We start from the raw sequence: 27,841 nt of genomic DNA, 5'->3' as shown, positions 1-27,841 counted from the left end.
CCCGAGCCCCGCACGCAGGGTGCGCAGGCGGGCGCCGTTTACGACGGGCCGGAAAGTAGTGCCGCCGCCAGGGCCGGGCCGCTATGGGGGTGAGGCGTTGCGGGCCGCTGCCGGGGCAGGGGCAGGGGCGGGGAGGCGGCGGGGCCCGGAGGGATCGGGGGTGCGGCGCGCGCCGGGCGGGCGCGGGCGGGGGGACTCGCGTCGGGGGGGCGGGGCCGGGCCAGGGGCGACGGCTGCGCAGGCGTGCTCGGTGCAGTCGCGCGGGCCCTCCCTCTCCGCAGAAGATCGCGCTGCAGCTCAAAGCCTCGCTGGAGAATGTCACCAAGCTCCGGCCTGTGGGCGAGGACTTCCGGTGGTACCTGAAGGTACGGGAGGAGGGGGAGCCGCGGAGACGCTTCCAGGTTGGGGATGGGGGGTGGCCGGATGAAAGCTACTCCGTTCTCATCTCAGAATCGAATAGGCGCTTTCTGTCCATTAGTTTGGGAACTGTTTGACCATGAAATATTTTTTTTTCCTGGGTAGGCTTTTGTTTGTAAAGTTTATTGGTAATTTTAATTGACAGTTTTGAGATTCTTTTTGTAATTTTTCCCTCCGCTAACTATTCCATGGTATGTAAACAGCAGAAGCTGTTTACAAGATCACTTAAGTGATTTTGTGATTATTTAGTATGGAGAATAATTTCACTTGTTTTGATCAGGTTTTATCAATCACCCTAGTGGGGAGTTCTTAAGAGATCTGTCGCCTAGTAGTAGTTTGAGTCCTTTACTCTTCTAGATCTACTCTGCTTTCCTCCTAGCTTAAGTCCCGGCATCCTTCAGTTCCTGGCATAAGCCATATCTCTTTTCTGAGGCCTCTGACCTCCTTTATTTCCAAATAGGTTGAAGTTCCTGTGCCAGGGCTTATTTGAGGAATTGATGTTCTTTGCTTCAAAAAGCACAGAATCTATTGAAGGAGACAAAGAATAACAACAGAATGATAGGTCCTTTTTAGGGACCTAAGGAGCCTGTGAGAACACAGACGAGACTCCTAACCCAGCAGTGGGCATGGGGGGGAGGGAGTTGAGGCCATATTTGTAGGAGCCTTGAATTTCCTGCCAGACTGGGCAATTCTTAGAGGATGGGTTTGCCAGCAGGAGAAACCCTTTCCAGAGATAAATCTGGTTATATCCTTGGCGGGGCTGGTTCTAAGAATGAAGTGAGATCACCAAAAGCAAAGCATGCTAAGAGCCTGCCCCCCTTACACTGTTATAATCCTTCCCTCAGTATCTGGTCAGCTGAGCCAACTACTAATACTCTTTTTTGCCCTCAAGATGAAGTGTGGCAACTGTGGTGAGATCTCAGAGAAGTGGCAATACATTCGACTCATGGTAACCGCACCCCCCCACCACCATACCCACACACATACATCAGGGCAGGGATGTGGTGAACTTACAGCCCTAATCTCTCTGGTCTTTGAACCCTGCCTTTTATGATTTAGGTAGGCAGGCACTAATGTGATCATTGGAGAATAACAGACATCTTTGGGGTCTGAGGCAGAGTTCAACTCTTCAAACCCTTTCCTCAGTCCCAAAAAAGCCTCTCTAGGCTTTCTCTCCCTCTCTAGGTCTGGGTCTCCAACTGGGGATACTAAGTTGTAGGACTGAGTGTCATCAGGACCCTTGCTTCTGATATGTGACTAGAGGGTCTGTTTATTCCTTGCCAGGACAGCGTGGCACTGAAGGGAGGCCGTGGCAGTGCCTCCATGGTCCAGAAGTGCAAGCTGTGTTCGAGGGAAAACTCCATCGGTAGGTGAGGTAATGAATGCTGAGGTCTGTCAGGCAGGCCCACAGCTTCCTGGTACCAGACCAGAAGCAGGCTTGTGTTACCTGTGGGTGGACCCAGACCTGAGGTGCCAAGCTTCTCCAGCAGACTCTTCCCTTTTGTCACATCTGAGCACCTGAGTAGGGCCAGGGTTCAGACTCAAGTCAACTTTGTCTTCTCTTATGTTTCAGAGATATTGAGCAGCACCATCAAATCATACAATGTAAGTTTCCCGCTGTAGTACCAGGCATGGTGGGATTAAATTTAATCTGGGAGCCAGGCGACCTGAGTTCTAGAATTATACCTGCATCAGAGTGACCTACCGTGGAGCAGTCCTTTGTGTACTTGTGCAACCATCCCCTCACTTGGCCCATTCACTCTATCAGTCATTGTTTACCACACTGAGTGCTTGGCAGGAAAATAAACTTGCAATGCCTTCTTCAAAAGTGCTGGTCTTTGAGACCTCAGGGGACCTTTGACCTGACCTAGTCACTCAGTTTCCATCACTGCAAGCACTTGCCTCGTCTCTCTCTTTGGGGACGAGTGACTTCTCTGAAGTCATTGGTGAGACAATTATTTCTCTGTGTAATTGGTGAAGTACATGGTGCATCCCACCCTTGATATTGTCAATTAGATAGTTACACCTTACTGTGTAACAAATTGTCCATGTAGGAAAGAGAGAATGTATGCTTTGGGTCTGTTTGTTTGAAGGGCAGTTACTTGTGTTCATTTATTCCTTATTTGGTATTTTAAAAAAGTGTCTATGATTTGTGCCAAGTCCTCAGCTTCTTCCTGAAGTTAGATAAGTCATGTGAGAACTTACCCTCAAGTAAATCATAATCTAGTGGAAGAGACAGACCAACAAAGAAGCAAACCAGGGCTAACTGTTAGAGCAGTGCTTCATCTGTGCCAGGCACATGGTTGCTGTGCAGGAAATGACTTTAAAGTGAGGGCAGAATGGGAATGGCACGTGCGTGGATGGGACTTAGGTTCTCCCCCCAGAGTGAGGGAGGCATGAATTTCCTGCTACACCACCACCCTCAGAAAGGCCCCCTCCATGTGTAAATCCCATTTCCAAGGCTTTACTTGTCAGCCCCCTGCCTTCACAGCATGGCAGATGGCTAGCAGAAGTCTAGCTAAGTGTACTGGGATTGTTTGGATGTTCTGTTTATGATACTGATAACCTCAGCTACCATTTATTGAGCATAGTTTCAGGTACTGTGCTGGGTACTATCCACATAGTTCAAACTTTCACAATAAACCTGGATATGCCTTTTCCTTAAAGTGTAACTAGCCAAGAAATGGAAGCCACAGTGAGAAAACCACTAGATTTGTAATTTGAAGTCCTCTTATCTTTTTCTACTATTCAATGACTCAGTCATTTGTGATACATATTCATTTGAGAAGCTAATAAAAATATTAGTTCTTTCCCAATGAAAAACAGTAAGTAAATAAATAAGTATATCTGGATATTTCAAATCTTCACTATAAACCTGGAGTATTTCCTCAGCTCCATATAACATTCTGAGGCCCGGAAGGGAAACAAGGCAGAGTTTTGTCTGAGCTCATATCAGGGAGGCTGTTCTGCAGTACCCATGTCCAAGTCTCATGGGGAGCAGGTGCCCAAAACAGGCTTCTTCCAGATGGGGATGAGCTGATGGGAGTGGCTTGTCTCAACATTATTCCTTTCTAGGCTGAAGACAATGAGAAGTTCAAGACAATTGTAGAGTTTGAGTGTCGGGGACTCGAACCAGTTGATTTCCAGCCCCAGGTGCGTGTGTTCCTAGGAACTTTTATCTTTGGGGAGGGCGTGTAGGAAGTGATAGCAGAACTTTACTTCCTACAGGGACCATGGACTACAAATTCTCCTTTGTAACAGTAACAATAATTCTTTATAAAACCCCTCTTATACCTATGATTCAGATGAACAAAGAATTACAGGGATTTTGCAGCTTGCCAGTTAGTAAGCAACGTAGCTATAACTTGAACTCAGGTCTATCTGGCTCCAGAGCTGGTGCTCATCCTACTTTGTGTAGTGTTTTCATCTCACAACATTATCTGTGAGGTACGCAGAGGGGGCAGTATTGTCATCTCATTTCCATATAAGAAAACTAAGGTCCAAGAAGGAAAATGACAATGCCTTGGTCATTCAGAAAGTCAGAGTGTAAGGGTTTATCTCAACCTGCTTTATGGTCCCGGGCTCTAATTTGAAGGAACCACTTTGGTCTGGGGAAGCTGCCAGGCCCTGAAGTTATTCCAGAACAGCCGCCTACACTGCACATCTGTCCTCTCATCCCAGGTATAAAAGAGCTAGTTCCCTATCCAGGTCTCCCATGCATTCTTCCCCCCACACTAACTACTATCTTCCTGTCACCTCAGGCTGGGTTTGCTGCTGAGGGTCTGGAATCCGGTACAGTCTTCAGTGACATTAATCTGCAGGAAAAGGTATGGGACTTGGGGGCCTTGTGGGGTGATGTAGGGCACCTGGTGGGAATTACCTTTTTAGTGAACAAGGATCATCAATGAAAGGCTGACTGTATTTTTGTACTTTCAGTGTTTTAGATGGCCCTGAGTTTGGTACAGAAGTGCCATCTACTTTTGCACATGCAAGACGGCTGGGCTGGGGCTTAGGAAGAAAACACGTTAGATAAGCTTGGTTTAACCCTGGGTTAGAGCACTGTTGGCTGTAACTTCAACCGTAATGGCCAGCAATATTAGTACTAAAAAAGGCTATGTCTTAAAACAAATTAGCTTTAAAAAAAATGTATATCTTAAACATACACAGAACCAGACTATATATTGGTCAGTTAAGAAAATGTGACTAGATGCTAACAAGAACCTAACTCTTATGTTTCCCCTGGTAGCAGTGCTTCTGTCCTTGCTAATGCACTGCGTGAAAAAGTCATGCTACTGCCTTGCAGATAGAGAACCTTGTGGTCAGTTCTCAGGAAAAAACAAAACTTCATTCAGTTTGCATTGCTCCTAATAAAATAGTAATTGGTGTTTCCTGGGCTCGTATATATGCTAACCCGAGGCTAAGTACTTTTATACACATTACCTTGTTTGAGTCTTTCAACATTCGATAGGAAATCTATTATTGTACCTTTCTATAGAGGACTGAAGAACTGGGGCTCTTGGAAGTTAAACAGTTTGCCCAAAATCAAACAGCTGGCAATGCTGGAATTCAAGTCTGAGTACCCTGGCTCTTCTGGGTCATACATATTCATAAATATAGACTTTTAAATCCCAGTTCTCACCCTTCAACACTGTCACAGGCTGCCATGTGAGGCTAACATTGCTATTTTACTTTACAGGACTGGACTGATTATGATGAAAAGACTCAGGAGTCTGTGGGAATCTATGAGGTCACCCACCAGTTTGTGAAGTGCTGAACCGTCTTCCTGCACATCTGTCTCTAGGAACTGAGAAGGAACATGTTCCAAGCAAAAGAGCCCACTGACTTAGGTTCCTACATCCCTTGTCTCTTGGCAACTATCCCAGCCCTCACAACTTGCATGCTGGGCTCTGTCACAGCTTCCCAAGCCCCATCAATAAAGCCCATTTGTGTAGCACTGATGCCTGAAGGCAGTATCAGTGGCCATATCCTCCACAAATAAGAATTCAGGTTTGCTTCCTGGCGTCCTACACTATTAAAAATCTTATGTTTGATCCAATTTGTAAAATATGGAGGAGTCTACAGCTTCTAAGGGCTTTCCAGCTTTGGGGGAGCAGGCAGTCATAAATCCAGAGTTGTCAACCCAAGGTGTCAAGGCCATTGGTGCAAAAGGCAGCTGAGCCTGTGGAATGATGCCACGAGCCTGGTAGTCTTGGGCCAAACACTGCATTGACCAGAGCTTGGCTTTCAAGTAAACTCGGGCATCTCTCTTAGTTGGTGTCACCATATATTCCAGGACTAAAACAGATTTTAAAGGTCAAGCAGTCTGGTTCTGGTGTGAATCTGCTACAGAACTGCCTAATGATCATGAGGATACTGCTCACTTGCTGTGATCAGCACCCTCTCCCACCAGGGGAGTCAATATAAAGTGCTCCAGTTTGCTAGGTTACCTTCTTGGCTCCCTGTAGTAACTCCTGGTCCTGGTTTGTCCCCTGTAGCCACACTTCTTGTGTTCTGCTTCCAAACAGCTCATGGAGACAACAGTCATGGGCCTGGATCCCTAGCCAGAGATGTTCACTGCACAGTTAGGACATGAGGGCATACGCATGCCTTCACACTGGTGAATCCACCATTTGGAAACCTGTTACAAGATTTTCTGTAATGTTCTGCTGAATCTGGAATTGTTTGGAAGTAAAAATATCTTCACTTTCTGAGTGGTCCACTAGAAAAGGATCTTCCTAGTGGCTGGTTGCAGGGCATTAGAAAGGGGAACCTCAGATTTTGGGGAAAGCTGGCATGACTAAGCGTGGTGAAGTACCTACCTTGTCACCTCTACAGTCTGACGGCCACATTGTACTTCCTCTATGTCCCCCATGTTCCTGGCCCCTGCACCTGTCAGAGCACAGCTTCTTTTGCCCTCCCTCAGCCAGCACATCTACCAGCCACCCCATACTGGGTCCAGTCCACACTCCAGCCTGGAAGGAAATAAGTAGAAACAGGCTGGTTAAGCAACCTTTCTGGTTTTTTTTAGTTTCTATATCAACCAGTGTGTGTTAAGCTTATAAAGACAAACACTAAAAGGATCTTAGGGTTTTCTTTATAGTTTAAATTATTTTCTCATCTGTCAGCAGGTAGAGGAATTCAAATAATCATTAACAGATTAAAGGAGAAATAGAGCATATTAATAGATGGAGAAAAAGTATTCAGTGAAGTTCAATACTCATTCAACAAAAACAAACCATAGAAACAACAAACTAGGAGTAGAAAGGACCTACCCTCCCCTCACAAAACTATCTACAGAAAATCCCAAACAAATGCTGTTTTTCATAAATGATGAAATGTTTGAGGTATTCCACTTATGATCAGAGGAGATGAGACACCCTCAGTCACTGCTATTCATTGTACTGGAGGTCCCACCTAGTGTGGTAAGACAAAAAGGTGAAAGAAGTAGAAAAAGGAAGATACGATGAATTTTTTTTGTGGTTTTTCCACTTAGAAAATCCAAAAGCATTAACAGATGCTGGATTTAGGATCGATACACAGAAATGAAATATAGACAGGCAACATGCAAAATTTAAAAGGGGTACCATTTATAATGGCAACAAAAATGTACCCACAAAAGTAACTAGAAATTAAAGCTATTAAAGCTATCAAGGTGTTAAGTAAATGGAGACCCTTACTATTATTGCTGGATAGGAGTATCTGACACAGAGATCAAGTGTATTGTCAAGTGTATTGAGTTAGATTCTTGTTGAAATCTTACTCCTGGGGCCTCCCTGGTGGCGCAAGGGGTTAAGCATCACACTATGAAGCAATCTGCAGCCTCTGCAGCACGAGTTCGATCTCCAGCCAGGGAGATGACCCACATGGCACAGCAGACCTCTCCTGTCCCGCCCGCTGCTCCCCTCAGCAGTGTATTTCAGTCAGTCTGCCTGTTCTGCTCCCCACTCTGTCTCTGGTGAATCCTCTGAATCCTCTCACCCCCCGCATCTCTGGCCTGTACCCCTGCTCTTGTGTGCATAAATAAATCTTTAAAAAAAAAAAAGAACTCTCACTCCTTAGAAAAATGAAGAGGGTTTTGAAAGAGAGGATGTCCCGGGAGAGAGAGACACTTTTATGGGGAGGATGAAAGAGTTTCTCACCATTACCTGAAGAGCTGGAAGCCAATGAGAACTTTTACCTGAATAAATGAATTTACTGATGGCAAGTTCCTTGTGGGGACTTAGGAATTTAGATTTAAAAACTAAGAGGAACCATCTCCAAATAAATTTTATTTCTGCTTCAAAAATAAATAAAACTGAGTTCTCCAATCCTACCTCATCAAATGAAATAAAACTGAAATCACGTAATCTTTAGTTGTGATCTAGTCTCATAGAAAAATCAAATGTTTAAAGACATGATTTAAAACCTTACAGCACTGGCTGCTCAGACCCCTCATTATTAGTTTCATTAATCACAGAATAGCACCTATTGGCTACAGATAGTGCATTTTCACGTTGATAAAGCAATGGAGGGTTTTCACCCACCCAGAAGCTAAGATCTGATGGATTTGCCTTCTAAGGCATCAAACATGTCTTCTAAGGACTTTTCCACACATTGGAGAAACTCTCGAGCATTGCGGCCTGGGTAGGAGGAGACATTGCAGCCTATCCAGGTGTCATGAACAGCATACCCAACACCAAAGCCATCAGGCACCACAGGGGCAAAGCCGCCAAGGTTTACTGCTGGGCTGCTCAGCGTGCTTGTGGACAGGATATTGTGGTTTATCTGCCCGTATGCTGGGTCCAGGTACAGCTCAGGCAGGGCAGTCCCTTTGGCTGCTGCCAAGTACCGCAGAGCAAACAAGTGTCGGTCAAAGCCCTGGCCTGTCAGAGACAAAATGGAAAACTGGACTTAGAATCTCAGAACTGAAAGGAACCTTAAGACCTCCCATGCATGGTAGAAATCCCCTCACATCATCCTTGACAGTAGAGGGTCTGTCTACAGACCCTAGAAGAGGGTCTGTCTCTCTCTCTCTGCTTAACTCTGTCTCACTAACCCCTGAAGCATTTCACTCTGGAAAATTTCCTTTAAAAAAAACTGTCAGTAGCTAAAAATGAAAGCATGATTTTAAAAAATATGAAATTGCATCATTTCAAGCCAAATAGTCAAGGAAAGTACATATAGAGAAGTATGGATTAAAAAATTAAGTAAAATCCGAACTTCAAGTCAAATGCAAAAGACAAGATTGAGTCAGTCAAACTGGAAAAGCTATCCGACCAGGGTTATAATCACAGCCCTACAGCTAACTTGCTGTGTAATAACCCAATGGTCTCCTATAAAATGGGGAAGAAGACCCTAATATCTTTGTGGTCCCTTTTAGTTCCTGGACTTCTGAGTACATGAAAGGATTAAAATATATGATCCTCCAAATCTTGAATTTTACCAAAGAGGCAAAGGATGCTAGTTAGATTTAGGAAGAACCTCTGTAATGGCCTATTTATAGGAAACCAACACCCTACAACTGAGGTGAAGTACGAGAGCCAATGGATTTAGCAATCCTAAATTGTCAAAAGTTGAATCTGATGACTAGTAAGTACTAGAAAGACAATCATGTCACAGCTAAAATTGACTGTATATGAGGATGGAGATGCATTTCTCCATCTCTGCTTAGGAGAATAGAATATCTTGATCCCTGTTGGCTAGTTGGGCTATTCAGATTACTAGGGCAGAAAAACAGAATCATTCTGGGAGTTGGGAGGTGATTTAAACCTAGTAAGGGGTGGAAACCAGATGAGAGACACAATATTGCTGATACTGACCCCAGTGCTGAGAGCAATGAGACCCAAGGGTGTGTTCCCCACCCCATCTCACCCATTGCTGCTTCTTTGGTCAGCGTGTTGTGGTATTTGGAGCACTCGGCCATCAGCTGCTGAAGCTCCCCAGCACTGTGCTTGGAGGGCGCCCTTACAAAGGCCTCAGAGCACCTCTTTGTGAACATGGAAGCTGGGCGGATGGTCTCCGTGCGGCCGTGCTTGAATGCTGCAGTGCTGCAAGACTCATAGGTGGCCACTGTCTGTCCATACTGCCGCAGGAAGGCCATCTGGAAGGCCAGCTGGGCCACTGAGTCAGGGCTCAGCTTCTGCTTCTTCAAGAATTCTTTGCCTCCTCTCTGAAACTGGATACAGTCAATGGTGAGGGTTTTCATGGTGGCATCAAACTTTTCTTTAGCAGAGCGGATGCCAGTTTTTAAGGCATCAGTCAGCTTGAAGTTGAGTTTCTGCACAGCGACAGAAGAGTCAGTGCTGGCGGGCTGGCTCTGTGGAGTGATGGCAGGAGTATGAACGCTGTCTTTAAACACTTCATTAAAAAACCTGAGCACTGCAACACCATCACCCCAAGCATGCTCAAAGTGGACAGCAGAAGTGCCATCCTTGGCTATAATGAGGTTAAAGGACTTATCATACCAGCGGTTTGTGCCATCACCATGCAGCATGTTGTGGGACAAGTGGACAAGGTCCTTAATGGGGAAGTCATCTAGGCAGAGACAGAACACAGCAGTGTCCACTTTCCTCAGAGTCTCCTCATTGCCACTACTCAGTAGCTTCTGCCGGAGGTCTGCCCAGACATCCCGGTTCTCACTGGGCAGATATGCCAGTGGAAACTCAGGGACAGGGCTGTTATCTGAGAGAATGTATTTCAGATGAGCCTGGATTTCAGAGGCACTCACAATATTCCCATCTCTATCCAGGACATCAAAGACATAGAAATTTCCTTTTCTTAGGACCAGAAGGTGTCTAGCCTTGTCATCAGTTAAGAGTTCATCACGAATGGATTTGGGTAAACGAGTTGAACTGAAAAGTCGAAAATACTGAGACATATCCAGGGGATAGGCATTGACTAAGTAGGCACCATACCAGGACAGAGAGGAAGGCACAAAGCGTATAAGCCTCTTGAAGGTCTCAGTGTCACTCTTGGCAGGATTCAAGTGGAACACTTCTGGCTCCAAAAGGCCAGCCCGGAGTGTCTTCATAAACCGAACGGCAGAAACAGTCATGTTGGTTGCCCGGGTAAGCTGATCATTATACCCAGACTTTGGGTCAGGGTTGAATGCAATAAATGGATTAAAGTTCAGCACAATGGACTCTCGAGCAGTTAAGTACATATCAAACCAGGGGCCTAAAAAAAAAAAATATATATATATATATATATAAAAAGTAATGCAATCCCTAAAAATAAAATTTGAGGAAAAAAAATAAAGCATATGCAGATGGCATCAACCGCTAGAGGTAGGAACTTCCTGATTGTTATTCATGACATAAACAGGATACTACAATATGTAGTCTTTTGCATGTAGTTTCCATCATTTATAATAATGTTTTTGCAACACCATGTGGTAATGTGTGTGTGGAGTTCTTCAATTCTTTTTATCGCTGAATAATGTCCCATTATTGAAACATGGAATGGAACAGTTTATGGATACATTAACTTGCTTATCCATTCATCATATGATGGACATCTGGGTTGTTTTCACATTTGGGTTATTATGAATAATGCTGGTATGTACAAGATTTTATGTGGCTATAGGTTTGTAATTCTCTTGGAGATATAGCCAGGAATGCAACTCCTAGGGCATGTGGTGAGTATGTGACCTTTTGAGGAACTGCCAGGGTGTCTTCCAAAGCACCTGCACCATTACCACCAGCAGAATGTGAGGGTTTCAATTTCTCACGTCCTCAGCATTATTTGTTGTTATTGTCTTATCTTTTTGATTGGAGTCATTCTGATGGGTGTATCACTGTGATATTCATCTGCATTACCCTAATGTTCATCAATTGCTTTTTCTTCCTCATCCTGTTTCCTTTCTTGGTTCTTTTTTTTTTTTTTTTAAGTTTATTGTATAATTAGCAAATGTTTTTATATACTTTTTTTTTAAAGATTTTTTTATATTTATATAAGAGCTGGGATACAGGCCAGAGGCGTGGGAGGGTGAGAGGATTCACCAGAGAAAGCAGGGAGCAGAACAGGCAGACAGACCAAAGACACTGCTGAGGGGAGCAGTGGGACGAGGCAGACGAGGTCTGCTGCACCATGTGGGGTTCTCCCTGGCCGGCTGGGAATTGAACCTGTGCTGCAGAGGCTGAGGACAGCTTTACAGCACGGTGCTCAACCCACTGTGCCACTGGGGAGGCCCCTTTCTTGGTTCTTAAAGGAGTAAAATACAGTTACACCTCACTTGCATTCATGCTAGAACAGAACATTTCATTTCCACTCCATTTCCTTATGTTACCTCACCTCATCTCCTGTCAGGGACAACACTCACTTGACTGTCTCCCGACTGTGGGGGAAAGTCTTCACCATCAGTCTGTGTCCTATGTGCATTTGTGTATACCCTCTTTTAGAAAATACTTGAAAGGCAATTAGAAATAACTATTAGTCATGTGTGAATCACTCAACCTAGCCCTCGGTGTTCTTGTGAATATTCTGCTTGCAAAAATTGCAGAAGCAATGTTTTATCAAAAAATGTGTTTTCAAGGGAGGTTCCCGCCAGGATTAGCAAACATGGGTAAGCTCTACAATTAAGGAACATCTTCCTTCCACTCATAATTTGAAGGAAACAGTTTTTACATGTAAAGGACTGGAAAATGGACACAAATTTATCTATTATTCATTTGTTCATCCATTCATCCCTTGAGAATCATTGTCAGGCCCTAGTCCAGGGTATATAGAAAGGAAAAGGACATGGAATTTGATTCAGAAAAACGCCAGTAAAGGAGACCAGCAGAATTAAAACAAAATTAAAATTAAAACCAAAATGGTAGGAGAAAAGAAGTATGGGCAAGAGGGAAGACAGATTTGATGAAAGAAGACATGATTTATGCCTCTGATCCATTTAGTAATTGGATTTTTTTTAAGTCATAGGCAATAAAATAAAGAGAATGAGAGGGAAGAAAAGAGCAACTACTGGAAGTTGGAAAGCATTCAGACAACTGGTGGTGACTAAAGCAGAGTCAAGAAAGCCAACCATAAGCTAGCAGCAGAGAAAGCCCAGAAATAACATCATTTATACAGCAGAACCCCCAAAGCGACCAGTACTTGGCATCTTTGATATAGCTGATTGAAAGACTATGGAATTAGACTCCTACCCTCACTTACCAGATTCCCCAAGCCCCCAGTAGAAGTTTAGGTTCTATTTTCTGGAGAAAGTACATTTGGGGGCTAAGTCACAGTTGCGATCTCAAGCAGTCTTCCCTCACCTCACTCCTACAACACCAGCAACCAGAAAATACCTTTTGTCAGTTTACTAGAAATGTCTTCCCTTACTAACTTCAGCGGCATCTCAAGGAAATGGTTACAGATCACATTACAATGAAGCCTATAACTGACAAGCCCCACCCTCACCCAAAGAGCTATTTAATATCTCATTCAGCTCTAAGACAATAGAGAAGGGTTAGAAGCAGCTAAAGAAATGAGGGCAAAACAAACAGGAAAAAAGTTTTAGACTATGAAGGAAGATGAAAATTTAAAAATAAGTCCAAGATAAATTATTAAATACATAGAAAACTAAACACAGTATTACTAACTTCATAGAAAACGAAAGTTTTGGGTAGGAAAGGAAAAATAATGCCAATGTACTTGCTACGTGACTGAGCCAACACCAGTAATTATATGGTCATAATAACAAACACTACACATGACCTAACCAAAATTATAAATAACTAAACTACAATAATGGGATAGGAAATATGTATGTGCTCACAGATGTGAAGCAGATATAAGAGACTGCTAAATTCTAATCTATAGTGAGATGTCAATAGATAATGCCTAAAACTAAAAAGTTAAGATGCAGGATATAAGCATGTAATTTAGAGAATGGGCATATGTACCAGAAGAATGAGAAAGCAACTTAAAGTGAGAAGTGAAAAATTAGGGAAGAGTCAGCAAGTGCCTGTGTTTTCCTAACAGGCCTTATAAAACTATTTCATTCTTTAAACCATGTGCATGTATAACCTTAATAAAAATATAAATTCAAGATTAAGGGGCGGAGCAACATGGCGGCGAGGAGACGCTGCGAGTAAGATCTCCCATTAAAAAAAGTGAATAGGGAGGAAAAGCGGCAGGTCCCAGTGAGAACTGGGACACGGAAGATAAACGGGTGACGCCAGCGAACTACCCGAAGAAGAAAGTGGCCATAAAAGAGGACTAGAAGGGAGGGAAGCGCAGAACCCTGCTCCCCTCCCCCGCCCACAGAGGCGGCACTCTCCGACCGGCAGAGAGGAGGGAAACAACAAACTAAAACGGCCCACAAGAACAAACGACGCAGCAAGCGGGACTGTGAGTGGAAAGGAACTATTGCAGCCACCACACCCCGTGAACGGGAGCTGAGGCGAACCCTGCAGGATCCGCCGCGGCGGTGAGCGAACGGCTCCGGGCGCCATTAGAGAAGAACAAAGACCCCGGGAGACGCCCACACAGCCCGGGCTGCCCGTAAGCTGGCGCGGGAAAGCGGCGCTCGGCGCGCTTGAAAAGCAAGTGCAGACCGGGATTGCGGCTGCCCAGGTCCCCGCGCCTGCGACCTAGGCTTGCGGGGAGACGACCTAGGCTTGCGGGGAGACGCACGGAGGTCCTCACTGAGGTGAAGGTCCCTCCCTGAGTGAGCAGGAACCAGGCACCCGGGCACGGGAGCGGTGCAAAAGGCGCCATTCCCGCGCCACTGAACTGGGCTACAGCCCGCATCCTGGAACTGAGGGCTTTGAACTGAGACCCGGGGCACGAAAATTCGGGGCGTGGTTTCTCCACGACGGTGGGGCACAAGGCAGACACAGCACCCCAAAGCTGTTGAGGTGTACCCTACCATTCCCGCTCTGTTCTCTGTCCCACGGGGTGGGGGGAGGCGAAAAACAGCCCCCCAAGGACAATAGGAGAGATCTCTGGCGCCACCTAGCGACCAGGAAAAAAAAAAAGTCACTAACACCCTATAAAACAGGACATTTCTTAAGACTGCTTGAAAAGGGCAGAAGGTTTCTGGAGGACCCAGTGGCCAGCCGGGAAGTTATTCCACGCCAGGCCCCTTCCGACCAGCAGTCTGAGCCCACAGAGGGAGCAGGCACCCACGTCCGGGGCAGACCGGGTGCGCAGAAGAGTGTGCCTGAAACCGGAGGCGCAGGGACTGCATCCCGCTTTGCCATTTGAGAACAGGGACATTTCTTCAGTAAAAACTGCCTAAAACCAGCAGAAAGCTCCCCCAGAAGACAGAGATGGCTCCTGGAAGAGCCAGAGGGGAGCGGAGAAGTTCACCCAAGATGTCAGTCAGTCCGAGCAACACAGTGTCCCAACGCATACGACAAATTAGAAAACAGACAGTAGGGAGTAGAAGAACCACACGCAACCTGAAAACTTCTCAGGAAAGAAGCACACCACAAAAAGAAAACCACTCCCCAGAATGCAACGACAGCAACTTGGAAGAACTTCTGAGCCTTCCAGAAAGAGAATTTAAAATTGCCATGATTAAAAAAGTGATAGATCAGAAGAAGGAAATTGAGTCCCTAAAGAGGGAAGTAAGAGAAATGCAGGAGATCAAAGAATTAATGGAGGAACTAAAGAACTCTGGGAAAAGCAATGAAAGCAGAATAGATGAAATGGAAGAACGAATAAGTAATCTTGAAGACACAGAAATAAAAAGAACCAAAACAGAAAAGGAAAGAGAAGTACGAAGGAAAAAGAATGAAGAAAGACTTCGGGAACTATCTGACTCCATGAGGAAAGGAAATATAAGAGTTATAGGAATTCCAGAAGGAGAGGAGAGAGATGTAGGAACAGAGAAAATATTCATGGATATAATTGAAGAGAACTTCCCAAATGAGAAGAAGGAGCTGAAAATTGATATACAAGAAGCAAGAAGAACACCAAACTTCCACGACGAAAGGAAAAACACAGCAAGACACATAATAGTAAAGCTCCCAAGAATCCAGGACAAGGAAAAAATAATGAAGCTGACAAGAGGGAAGAAACAGATAACATTCAAAGGAAAACCAATCAGGCTGACATCAGACTTCTCTGAAGAAACACTACGGGCAAGGAGAGAGTGGAGGGACATAGTCAACAGACTCCAAGAAAACAGATGCCAACCAAGAATACTCTATCCCGCAAAGCTCTCTTTCCTCCATGAAGAAAGAATATGGACCTTCCCAGACAAAGAGAAACTCCGGAATTTCATTGCGACTAAACCCCCACTCCAAAAAATACTACAAGGAATCCTAAAGCCAGAACCTCAGAGGGACGAATAACAACGAAAGAAGACCAAAAAAAAAAAAAAAGTTATTAAAAGAATAAATAAATAAAATCAAAGGAAAGACAAACATAATGGCAAATACAGATGCTAACATATCAATATTAACTCTAAATGTAAATGGACTAAACTCTTCAATAAAAAGACACAGAGTTGCAGCCTGGATTAAGAAACAAAACCCAACCTTTTGCTGTCTCCAGGAAACACATTTAGCTACAAAAGATAAAAATAGGCTCAAAGTCAAAGGATGGAAAACAATCCAACAAGCAAATGGGCCAAAAAAGAAAGCAGGAACAGCTATACTTATATCAGATAAAACAGACTTCAAACTCAAAAAAATAAAAAGAGACCCCAGTGGTCACTACATTATGATTAAGGGGACAATACTTCAAGAAGAAATAACACTCATTAACATATACTCACCAAACGAAAGAGCACCAAAATATATCAGACAACTGTTGTCCTCTCTGAAAACAGACATCAGAGAAAACACATATGTAGTGGGAGACTTCAACACACCACTATCAACAATGGATAGATCAACAAGACAAAAAATAAGTAAAGAAACTAAAGCTCTAAATAAGGACCTAGAGCATTTGGGCTTAACAGACATCTATAGAACACTGAACCCAAAAAAAACGGAGTACACATTTTTCTCAAGCGCACACGGATCATTCTCCAGGATCGATCACATACTGGGGCACAAGACAAACATCAACAGATACACCAAGACTGAAATCATACCAACCATCTTTTCTGACCATGAAGGCATCAAACTAGAAATAAACCATAAAAAGAAGGCAAGGAACTTTCCTACCTCATGGAGATTAAAAACCACACTACTGGAAGACCACTGGACTAATGAGGAGATCAAAGAAGAAATTAAAAAATTCTTTGAATTGAACGACAAGGAGGACACCAATATCCTAAATGTATGGGATGCAGCAAAAGCAGTAATAAGAGGAAAATATATAGCAATAGAAGCTCACATCAAGAAACAAGAAAGAACTCAAAGAAACAACCTAATCTCGAAGCTCAAAGATCTAGAAAAAGAACAACAAAAAAACCCCAAAACCAGTAGAAGAAAAGAAATAATAAAAACAAAAGCAGAAATAAATGAAATTGAAACTAAAAAAACAATCCAAAAGATCAATGAAACCAAGAGCTGGTTCTTTGAAAAATAAATAAAATAGACAAACCCCTAGCCAGGCTCACAAAGGAAAAAAGGGAGAAAGCACAAATACACAGAATCATAAATGAAAGAGGAGAAATCACAACGGACACAACAGAAATCAAAAGAATAATCAGTAACTACTATGAACAGTTATATGGAAACAAGTTCAACAATCTAGAGGAGATGGACAAATTCCTACAACTCTACAATCACCCAAAGCTAGATAAAGAAGAAATAGAACACCTAAACAGACCAATTACAAGCAGCGAAATTGAAATGGTAATTAAAAACCTCCCCAAAAACAAAAGCCCAGGACCTGATGGATTTACAAATGAATTCTACCAAACATTCAGAGACGAATTAGTGCCTATCCTTCACAAACTCTTCCAAAAAATTGAGAAGGAAGGGACAATACCAAACACGTTCTATGAAGCCAATATTACACTAATACCAAAACCGAATAAGGACAACACAAAAAAGGAAAACTATAGGCCAATCTCCCTAATGAACACTGATGCAAAAATCCTCAATAAAATTTTAGCTATCAGAATCCAACAATGTATCCATAAGATAATTCACCACGACCAAGTTGGATTCATTCCAGGGGCACAAGGATGGTTTAACATCCGAAAATCAATCAACGTTATCCAACACATCAACAAAAAGAAATATAAAAACCATATGATAATATCAATAGATGCTGAGAAAGCTTTCGACAAAGTGCAACACCCATTCATGATAAAAGCCCTTGAAATTCTTGGGATACAAGGAACATACCTCAACATCATTAAGGCCATCTATGACAAGCCAACAGCCAGTATCATTCTCAATGGTGAAAAGCTGAAAGCAATTCCATTAAGATCTGGAACAAGACAAGGATGTCCACTCTCACCACTGCTTTTCAATATAATACTGGAAGTCCTAGCCAGAGCAATAAGACAAGAGAAAGACATCCAAGGAATCCAAATAGGAAAAGAAGAAGTCAAACTATCACTATTTGCAGATGATATGATAATATACATAGAGAACCCCAAAATCTCCACAGAAAAACTAATTCAACTCATCAGTCAGTTCAGTAAAGTGGCAGGATACAAAATCAACACGCAAAAGTCAGTAGCCTTCCTATACACAAACAATAAATCTGAAGAAGAAGAAATCAAAAAAACCACCCCTTTTATTATCGAAACAAAAAAAATCAAGTATTTGGGAATAAATCTAACAAAAGAGGTAAAGGACCTATACAAAGAAAACTATAAAACACTGTTAAAAGAAATAGAAGAAGACACAAAGAAATGGAAAGACATCCCCTGCTCATGGATTGGAAGAATAAACATTATTAAAATGGCCATCCTACCAAAAGCAATATACAGATTCAATGCTATTCCAATCAAAATCTCAATGGCATTCTTCAAAGAAATAGAACAATTATTGATGAAATTCATATGGAATCACCAAAAACCCCGAATAGCCAAAGCTCTACTGAAAAAAAAAGAAGGAAATGGAGGCATCACACTCCCAGACTTCAAACTATACTACAAAGCCATAATCATCAAAACTGCATGGTATTGGAACAAGAACAGACATACAGACCAATGGAATCGAATAGAAAATCCAGAAATAAACCCACAGATTTATGGTCAACTAATCTTTGACAAAGGAGCAAAGACTATGCATTGGAGCAAAGAAAGTTTGTTCAATAAATGGTGCTGGGAAAACTGGGTCGCTACATGCAAAAGAATGAAGCTTGACCACTACCTCACACCATACACAAAAATCAACTCAAAATGGATTAAAGAACTAGACATAAGACCTGAAACCATAAAATACATAGAAGGAAATATAGGCGAAACACTACGGGATTTGCACATCAAAGACATCTTTACAGACACATCACCCAAAGCAGTGATAGTGAAGAGAAAGATAAACAGCTGGGACTACATCAAATTAAAGAGCTTCTGCACAGCAAAAGAGACAATAACAAAAACAAGAGAAACCCCACCAACTGGGAGAACATTTTTGCACCCAACACTAATGATAAAGGACTGATCACAAAAATCTGCAAAGAGCTGATGAGACTCAGCAACAACAAAGAAAATAATCCAGTCAAAAAATGGGCAGAAGAGCTAAAAAGAAACTTCTCTGAAGAGGAAATGCAAATGGCCAACAGACATATGAAAAAATGTTCAACATCACTTGTAATCAGGGAAATGCAAATCAAAACTACCATGAGATACCATCTCACACCAGTGAGATTGGCACATATTAAAAAAACTAGCAACAACAAATGTTGGCGAGGATGTGGAGAAAAAGGAACTCTTGTGCACTGTTGATGGGAGTGCAAACTGGTCCAACCACTATGGAGAGCTGTGTGGAGATTTCTGGACCTACTAAACATAGAGCTTCCATATGATCCAGCAATTCCACTCCTAGGTATTTACCCAAAGGACACAGAAACATCAATTCCAAAGAGCACCTGCACTCCTATGTTTATAGCAGCACTGTTTACAATAGCTAAGCTTTGGAAACAACCCAAATGCCCAAAATAGATGACTGGATCAAGAAGATGTGGTACATATATACCATGGAATATTACTCAGCATTCAAAAAAGATAAACACATGCAATTTGCAGCAACATGGATGGCACTGGAAGGGATCATGCTCAGCGAAATAAGCCAAAAAGAAAAAGAAAAATACCGGATGGTCTCACTCATAGCAGGAATCTAGAAAACTTAAATAAGGGACCAGGAAAATGAGTAACTATAAGAAAGTGAAAATCAAAATCAACAAAAAACTATGAACCAGAGACACTTTTTGGGGGTGGGGGGCGGGAGGGGAAGGATTGGGGTCAGAATGGGGCGTTTGCAATTGTATGGGGGAATATAAAAATAAAATTTAATATTTAAAAAAAAAAAAAAATATAAATTCAAAAAAGTACTGAGGGGACCAAGGTGGAAGCAAACAGGAATAACCGAAAGGTTTCACAGAAAAACATCCTATCTGGGGCTTAAAAAGAAAGAACTGGCCAGATAAAATGGTAGTGGGGACAATGAAAGACAAATGGGCTGAGAGGAAAATGAGGTCTTTAGTATTACTGAGTATGAACGGTGTCAGGGGCAGTAGTAAGAGATGAGGCTGGGCAGGGCAGTTAGGCCAGGACACAGGATTTAATCATACTGCCACTGATTAGGCTCTGTCTTCATCTTATCTACACAGAAGTCGAGCCACTGCTCTTGAGCACAACTTATGGTCAATGCCTTAGTGGAGGAGGAACTCAGCCTTAAAGGTTACTTCAGAAAGAGGATGAGACATTACATCAATGCTGGTCTCATCAGAAATATTTTTGAGTACAAAACAGGAGAGAAAATGCTGTGCTCTCTGTTATAAAAGGTTCTGAGAAAAATCACCCCACGGCCTAGACTACCTACCTGAAATGTAGCTTGTCTGTTTATTCTGCTTGTCCTGAGCAACCAGTTGCTCATGTAATTCTTTTCCAATCCCATTTTCAAAACTCTTGCAAAATTGTTCTGTTTTCCTGAAATTAAAAGACAGAATCAAAACATACCAAGAAATATATGATTTTTAGATTCATGGCCAAGAACTCATACATAGAGCTTTGAGTGCCCAGTTGATTATCCATGAACCTGGAGACTGAGATCAGAGGGACCTCTGATCAGAAGAACAGGAATCAATCTGAAACAGATAAATCTAGAATATCTTCTTAAAATGATTAATCAGGAAGATCAAACAACATCTCATACAACAATCCATAATCTAGGAGACATGTTGGCATGGAGAAAAAAGATACATACTTTGGAGCTAAGTTTGAATTCTAGCTTTGTCAGTTTCAAGCTGTGTGGATTGGATAAGTTACTTGATCTCTCTGGTCTCATTATCTTCGTGTGTAAAATAATAATATACCACCTTCCAAGATTAAAAAAATGCAAATGGGTTACTGGCATGGGTTTGGGGGAGGGTGAGTGGAATGTGTACATATGTGGAAGAACAAAATGTAACCCCCAAATTAAATTTTTTTTAATTTGAAAAACTGAGGATTTAGAATAGATTGAAACATAACACTTAATAAATGGTAGCTATTAAAGCATTACCATGTCAAGAGAAGTTACAAATGACTAATAAGGAATATTTAAAATCAGAAGACTAGTTTACGAAGTCTCTACCTCCATTACCATATGGCTGTCTCTGTGTCTCTTCTCTTCTAATCAGGAAAACAGTACTCCACTATGACCTCATCTTAACTAATTGGATCTGCTACAACCCCATTTCCAAATAAGATCACATACTGAGGTGCCAAGAGAGCATGAATTTTTGGGGGCACAATATCTAATCCAGTACACATGCTCACCAAGAAAAATTCTGGTACGTCATATGCTCTCCTCAAAGAACCTCCCTACAGAGAATACATGCTCTCTGCAAAAGACCAGACCAGCTAGCCTCCCAGGTACACTACCAAGATACAGTACAAATCTGGCATTCACTTGTTGAGTCTAGTTAGAGAGACTCACCTTGGAGCTTGATCAGTCCTTTAGGAGTGAAAATATGTTTCCTGAACTTGCTAGTCCCTCCCCGATAACCCCTGATGCTTGGTTCAGCATTGCTTGCCAGCATCTCTCAACCACCCAACCATTCATTCAAGGTCCTCAGCATGTACCTGAACTGGCTGTCATCCAAGAGAGGTTTCTGTGCACTGAGGTATCTCCTAATGGTGTCTTCAAGTTTAGGGATAGGCAGCCTGGGGAGAAAGTAAGGGCAGTGAAAGTTAATGATATGTGGAAGAGGCTAATTAGCTTCACAATCAAAACTAATAAACTTATGACTGAATAATTAATTTCCTTAATTATTTAGGCCCCCAAACCAAGAAAGTCACTGAAAAATTGAAGTACTAACGTATCAATGGTAACTCTTACTTCTACTTTTAAGTAAATATAGTAACTTTAATGCATTTATGATGACTTTCACAAACTAAAAAGTTCTACCTTTTCATTTTCTTGTGTATTTTACAACACAGAATCATACAAAAATGAAGTCTGTCCATTGGCCAGACAAATCTAGGATAGACCAGTGAGTAGTGCCTGGGAGTCGTAAGAGGAAGAAACAGATCTTCCTATGTGTGTTTTTACTTGTCATTCTCAACCAGTGAATTCCCAGTGACAGCTATGGTGAGGAAGTTACTGGCTCATAGTGAAATGAAAATACATGGACAGTACAGTGAAGTGGACTTTCTTTTTGGTTTCAACAATTTTATTGAGTTATATCCCTTAGTACCAAAGCTCGGCCAGAGTTTGTTATAGTTACCTCTTCCAACTGCCAAAAATTAACTATACTTAAAATATCTAAATATAACAGCCATTGGTAAAACTGAAAAGTTATCCATAAAACATAGTTTAAAACCTTACTATAAGGTATACTGTGGTTCAGTTTATTTTTCAATGTTTATCCAGAATATAATATAAAAAATAAATGTGAATTATAGTTGTATGAACAGATACCCACTCATAATACTTTAACACTGTAGACCCCCTTACAGTCATGGACTGGCACAGGAAATCCCAAACACTACCTGTCACCTTATAATCACAAAGTTACTGACTTATCTTTTCTCAGGACTTTGTTTTGATACAGTGGGGACAATAATGAAAGTACCTTTTTAAACAAAATCCTCAATAACAAGCAATGGACATTTTATAAGAAGAAACCTTATTAAAAAGCTTCTGCAGTGTCACCTCTAGGCTGAACTTATTTTATTGGGTAATGCAAGATTTCAGAGTGATTTAATTTTGAGTCACTAATACAATAGCAACTGAATTTTCTAAATGGAACTAAATTGAGGCAGGATAGATTCTGTATAAAAACTTATCAAGGATACAAAAATCACCTGTTTTCTATAAAAAATATTAAAGATAATGAATATGCCAAGCTTACCAGATTTATATTTTGCCTTAGATAAAATGCCATTAGTGTAATGCTATATAGTATTACAGTTCACATCAATGCATTATCTAATGCCCTGCAAGGCAGAACTGCACAGTAACCTTTCATTCATTCATAGCTGTGTGACTTTGGGAATGCCACCCACCCCTCACCTAATTTTTCTCATCTATAATATGGCATAATATGTACCTCTTAGCATTCTGTGCAGATTGAATGAGGCAATGTATGTCATTGACTGAACTGTGCCTGGCACATAATAAGCAATAAATATAGGTTTTATTATCTACTGGTTCCCTAAGGAACTAGCTCATCATCTCTCCCTCAGCACCTAGCATACCATATCATTACTTCTATTGTTTTGTCTGTCCCCCACCCATCCTTCTGTCTTCCAATAATAGCACCCCTTCCTTTGCAAGTCCCTGTGGTTCAGCTGGATGGAACTCTGCCCTAACACTTCGGGGTAGATTTACAGCTTTCTGCTTCAAGACAATAAGACCCTATTAAGAACCTGTAAGACTTAACTATAGGATTTTTTTTAACTGTTAGCAAAGGGGAATGTCTCATAGATGAGGTCACTAAGAGATTAAGCTCTGCATTATGTGATGGCTGCCACTTTGTCACCATGAGGGAGAGGCTGCTTGAGAATAGTCACAGAAAAGAGTCAAATGAAATGGCAAAACAGAGTCCTGATCCATCTGAGTATTATCCAATCTGGATTTTCAGCTCTGTAACCTCATACATTCTTCTTTATGTAAATCACTTTAATAGGGGTTTCCACAACTTGCTACCACAGAGGTCCCTTACTGTGGCCATTTCCTTTTCAGTGAGTGTTCAAGAAATAATTTCAGTCCACATTTGTTCTCCACTCCTTAGAAATTAAGCTGTGAGGTCATGATCTCTTGGACGACCCTGCCTTCTCCATAATTCCTCTAAGAATACCAAAAGCGGTTTCACATGCACACCTACGCTTCCTCAACTCCCTGCAATGTAATTCACCACGTGCCTTGAAAGAGGTACAGCAAGGGCCTTGAGAGATGCGTGGCAGTCCCATCTTACCTGTGTGGGCTCACCTTCTCCATCCCCTATCTGAGCATTGTTTGCCATAATAAAGATTGAAGAAAGTTACCACTAAGCAGATTTACCTTATTTATTAGCTCCTGTGTAATTTTTCTAAGTGACCAGTTATCACAACCCAGTCTCTAAATTGAAGGCACTTTATTTTTCCTGAAGAACACAGCTTTGGCATTTTTATATCATCTAGTTCTCTTTTGGATGAAGTCAAGCTGGATGCCAAGACAATCTGAAGGACATGCCTTGGGGCGCCCAGAACATTACTATTTCTGTTATTTCAGAAATAGTATTTCACCCATTAAACTCTGGCCTCACCTATCTCCCATCTGAATTCTAAGAACCTGTTTGTTATATCTTGAACAACAGTTATCCTCTAAAGTAATTAGGGATTAAAAGAAAACAAGAGATAATTAACATTTATTGTGACTCAACTACAGGCCTTGTAGTTTCATAGTATAAGATTAACTATTCAATGTATATAAATATAATCCTTAAAATAACACCTGAATTATACAGTCAAAAATAGTAAAAATGATAAATTTATGTTACGTATGTTTTGTCACACTAAATGAGTGATATAAAATGTAACTAGGGCCTTCCTGGTGGCGCAAGGGGTTAAGACACAACCTATGAAGCTGTCTGCAACCACTGCAGCACGAGTTCAATCCCTGGCCAGGGAGCTACCCACATGGCGCGCAGACCTCTCTTGACTTACCTGCTGCTCCCCTCAGCAGTGTATTTCAGTCAGTCTGCCTGTTCTGCTCCCCACTCTGTCTCTGGTGAATCCTCTCACCCCCTACAACCCTGACCTGTACCCCAGTTCTTGTATGTATAAATACATTTTTTTAAAAAAAGTAACTAAAAAATAAGCGAATGATAGTGTAGCAAGTCAAGGCCAAGTGATGTGACAGGAACAGGAAAGTGGGAGATTCAGCTGAAGCACTTTATCATGAGGGACTAGTCCTTCATATGCCAACTAATTAGGATAGCTCCTTATCCTTGGTATCTTTCTCACTCTATCCACACATTAGTACTGTGAACTGTGTGTTTCCATTCCTACTCTACAGGTAAGAACTGTGGCTCAATTAAGTCAACTGAATTGTCTGCAAGTTACACATACAGAGCTTCAGATTTGGAATCTGAAACTAGGCTCTACCAGACTTCAAAGTCAGGGCTTTTCACCAAGTGTTATGTCAAAATAAATGTAAAATGAATGTCAAAGACAAAACATTTTATCTAGAAACTGAGGAATCTTATCTGACCCCAATTTATAGCTGAGATAAAGAATGAAGGAGGGAATCAGTAGTTAAATGTTGTACATGGTGATGAATGTGATTATTTGTAGCTTCAGATTCCTATAGATTTTTGTGCTGTGCATGGGGTTAAAGTAAAAGATCTTGAATACTCTTTCAACTTCCTAATTCTAAATTAGAGGAAATCACTGTGATTTTTAACCTGGGTAGGTAGGCCCAGGCCTGCCTAAAAATCAAAGGCCATCTGCTGCTAGATTTGGCAAGTGAAGACAGGTTGTGTCAGTCTTCACCTTTCCCCTACATACTGGCTTAGCTCACACCCAGGCTGTAAAAGACTCCAGAGGCATGCTCCAGGCGTATTCCACAGGCACAAAGACCCTTCTTCTTTCTCTTGCCCTTTTTCTCTCTGCCTGCCAAATTTAAACAGTGAGATTGGAGCTAAATAATCTCATTGTAGTTTGTGTAGATGTTTGCACACTATTTCACTTTAGATGATTTTCCTAAGAGGCTGGAGGAGGGGGGGCAGTGATGATGGTGGGTTAAATGGTTCCTGAATATGAAGAAACACAGCCAACTTAGTAGTTAGGGGCGATGCCTGTCATATCATCTTTGTTCCATGAAAGAAAAGACAAAACAAGCCTATGGGGTAAGGAGGCTGGCTTCTAGTCCCTGGACTGGGAAATCCCTGATGGAAATTGGGTGACAAAATGAGAAGGGTCTTTAAGACAAATTTTGAACTTGGCACTAGGAATCAATGAGTAAATAAAGACATCAGTTTAAGTTTGATTTTAGAGAGTGAAGGAATTTGGAGAAATTTCTAATAATGGAGGAAATCTGGCAGCTTAGATAAAGGTTGGGCATTCAAAGGCTGGTAAAACTGGAGGCCGAAATTAAGAAAATGGGAGGTGAGGGCAGAGGAATGAATTTTATAAAGGCTGTTTTCTTAAGGGAAGCAGATTATGGTTGACATGTTTTAAAAGGGTGGGTAAGGAAGAACAGATAGAATTTGGGTGGCCCTTGAGTCTGATTTGAATAAGATCGCTTGGGAGAAATATTAAGGGGGTGTTTAGAATTCTGCCGATGGATTTAAGTTTAGTGGGCAATATGGGTTAGGGAGGATATTTTAGGGGGAGGAACTTGGGGGCTAGTGTGGAGGGTGTGGTTGGGGTGAAGTTTCCTGGTGAAGACGCCTTAGATGCTGAAAAGGATTTGTAGGTATATTGAGATGAACAACTGAAGAGTGTACTTGGGGGAACTGAGGGGATGGTAAAAGAGCAGGATACTGCAGTAATAGAAAGTGGGGCTAAGGGTTTTTGTAAAGAAGGTGGAGTGTTTGGAGATGCTAAGGGAGGCTGTTATGTTACAGGGAGGCTGAGCAGAACAAGGGGCAGTCAAGAAAGTACTTCAGGGACATCCTAATTGGTGGCGCCGAAGACAGGGAGGTTGGACATTTTTCAGGGAGAAAGTAAGGGACTCTTACAATAAGAGTTCTGTTAGAGAATTTGAGGTTCTGAGGTTCTGTAACAGTTCTAGGAGATTCTGAAAGTCACAGGGTTTCCAGACTGGGAACGCGGAGGCTTCCCGAGTAGGGTTTGGGGAGGAAGCAGGTTCTGCCTAAGTGTGAATGACTGGAGGGAGGTAGCGGCTGATCCAGGGCAGGCGATGGGCACGGGGACTGGGAGGCTGGGCTCACCTGGGCAGGCTGTCTTGGAAGTGCATGGTGGGCACGATGCTGCGATGCAGGTACTGGCCGGGCCCGGTGTCTGCGCTGAGGGATCGACATGGAACTCCCGGGCCAACAGCAGGAGCCCGAGGCCAAGAGCGTAGCAGCAGGCGGACCACCATTCTCCCGGGAAGCTACGGTAGTGGGAACGCGGGGTAAGGGGGAGCTCTAGTATAGAAAAAGACAAGGCAGCCACCCTCAGAGCTCCGGGACGTAGGGTCAGGAACTCCCGTCCAGTTCTAGGTTGTCCCGATAGTCCCTTCCGGCCTGCACCGCCAGCCCACGGAAGGCGCCTCCCGTAGACGGGTCCGCCCGCAGAAGGGTCCGCCCACAAGGGCCCGCCCACAGGAGGTTCCGCCCAAATGTTCAACCCGCCCCAGGGTCCAGCCCACTGCGGCTCTAGCGGGGCTGCAGCCTCTGTACTGGTCATCCTTCTGCAGCCCAGGCAGAGGGGAAACGGAGCTGCGGAAGCGACTCTTTTCTCTTTTGGAGCGAGTAAGAAACTGTAGATTAAGAAAAAGAGAAGGAGAAACTAGCCAGTGTGATCTGATAAACCTAAATGTGATCCAGGCCCCCTTTCCTGGGAAGCAGTGGGCAAAATTTTAACCCTCCCTTTTCTTGTTCTAAGAAATAAAGGTCATGCTTCATCGTACCTCCCAGGATTCTAGATATGTAATGAGATACGTGGTATGCACCGTGCTTAGCGCTTAATAGGTTTGCAAGTAAATGGTGGTGGTGGTTGGTATTTTGTAACCCGTGATGTTTGTCCAGCAGATCTTTAGATCTGCTCACAGCTGTGCTGTGAGCTCACCGGAACCGGTATTAAAGAAAACATGTGCAGAAGCTGAAAATCTAGTCGCCATCTAGTCACCTCTTCTGTGCAGACAGCCCCTTAAGGGAAGATCCCCATCTGCTTAAACATCCTTTCTCAATTTGAACATTTGGCAGACAAAAAGCTCGGTCAAAAGAAAACTGCCCTCTGTTTCCA

At 42.5% G+C, this 27,841-nt stretch overlaps 2 protein-coding genes across 4 annotated transcripts; one reads left to right on the top strand and one right to left on the bottom strand.

The window, feature by feature from the left end:
* The first annotated feature begins 6 nt into the window (after nt 1-6).
* On the top strand, nt 7-7,459 carry CZIB (CXXC motif containing zinc binding protein). Of its 2 annotated transcripts, XM_037499352.2 has the most exons (8): nt 8-89; nt 282-365; nt 1,310-1,366; nt 1,702-1,783; nt 1,991-2,022; nt 3,493-3,570; nt 4,179-4,244; nt 5,114-7,458. In XM_037499352.2, exons 1-8 carry the CDS (start codon nt 84-86, stop codon nt 5,189-5,191), a joined length of 483 nt encoding a protein of 160 aa, XP_037355249.1. In that variant the 5' UTR covers nt 8-83; the 3' UTR covers nt 5,192-7,458. The 2 variants fall into 2 exon arrangements, with proteins under 2 accessions (XP_037355250.1, XP_037355249.1); XM_037499353.2 differs by lacking the exon at nt 1,310-1,366 and having other exon boundaries at nt 7-89; nt 5,114-7,459.
* Nucleotides 3,113-27,154, bottom strand: CPT2 (carnitine palmitoyltransferase 2). Of its 2 annotated transcripts, XR_008550170.1 has the most exons (6): nt 26,824-27,154; nt 21,527-21,607; nt 20,283-20,389; nt 9,268-10,572; nt 5,865-8,279; nt 3,113-3,493 (listed from the first exon to the last, which is right to left on the bottom strand). XR_008550170.1 is itself a non-coding variant. In XM_037499901.2 (5 exons), the coding sequence occupies exons 1-5, from the start codon at nt 26,973-26,975 to the stop codon at nt 7,948-7,950; spliced, it is 1,977 nt and encodes a 658-aa protein (XP_037355798.1). In that variant the 5' UTR covers nt 26,976-27,154; the 3' UTR covers nt 4,298-7,947. The 2 variants fall into 2 exon arrangements, 1 of the variants encoding a protein (XP_037355798.1); XM_037499901.2 differs by lacking the exon at nt 3,113-3,493 and having other exon boundaries at nt 4,298-8,279.
* Nucleotides 27,155-27,841: the final 687 nt, after the last annotated feature.

The sequence above is a fragment of the Talpa occidentalis genome, unplaced genomic scaffold (assembly GCF_014898055.3).
Source record: "Talpa occidentalis isolate TD23 unplaced genomic scaffold, MPIMG_talOcc4v2.1 talOcc4.9, whole genome shotgun sequence".
Classification (NCBI taxonomy): Eukaryota; Metazoa; Chordata; class Mammalia; order Eulipotyphla; family Talpidae; genus Talpa; species Talpa occidentalis.
The sequence above is the reverse complement of the archived record's forward strand: the minus strand, read 5'-3'. Positions and strand labels throughout refer to the sequence as shown.

Bases quoted from the DNA above. Each gene is read 5' to 3' on its own strand.
- CZIB (XM_037499352.2), top strand. The intron at 366-1,309 runs GTACGGGAGGAG...TTTGCCCTCAAG, and splicing joins ACTTCCGGTGGTACCTGAAG to ATGAAGTGTGGCAACTGTGG. The intron at 4,245-5,113 runs GTATGGGACTTG...TTTACTTTACAG, and splicing joins ACATTAATCTGCAGGAAAAG to GACTGGACTGATTATGATGA.
- CPT2 (XM_037499901.2), bottom strand. From the start codon at position 26,975: ATGGTGGTCCGCCTGCTGCTACGCTCTTGGCCTCGGGCTCCTGCTGTT. The intron at 20,390-21,526 runs GTACATGCTGAG...TTTTAATTTCAG, and splicing joins TTGGATGACAGCCAGTTCAG to GAAAACAGAACAATTTTGCA. The intron at 10,573-20,282 runs GTAGGTAGTCTA...TTTTTTTTTTAG, and splicing joins ACAGACAAGCTACATTTCAG to GCCCCTGGTTTGATATGTAC.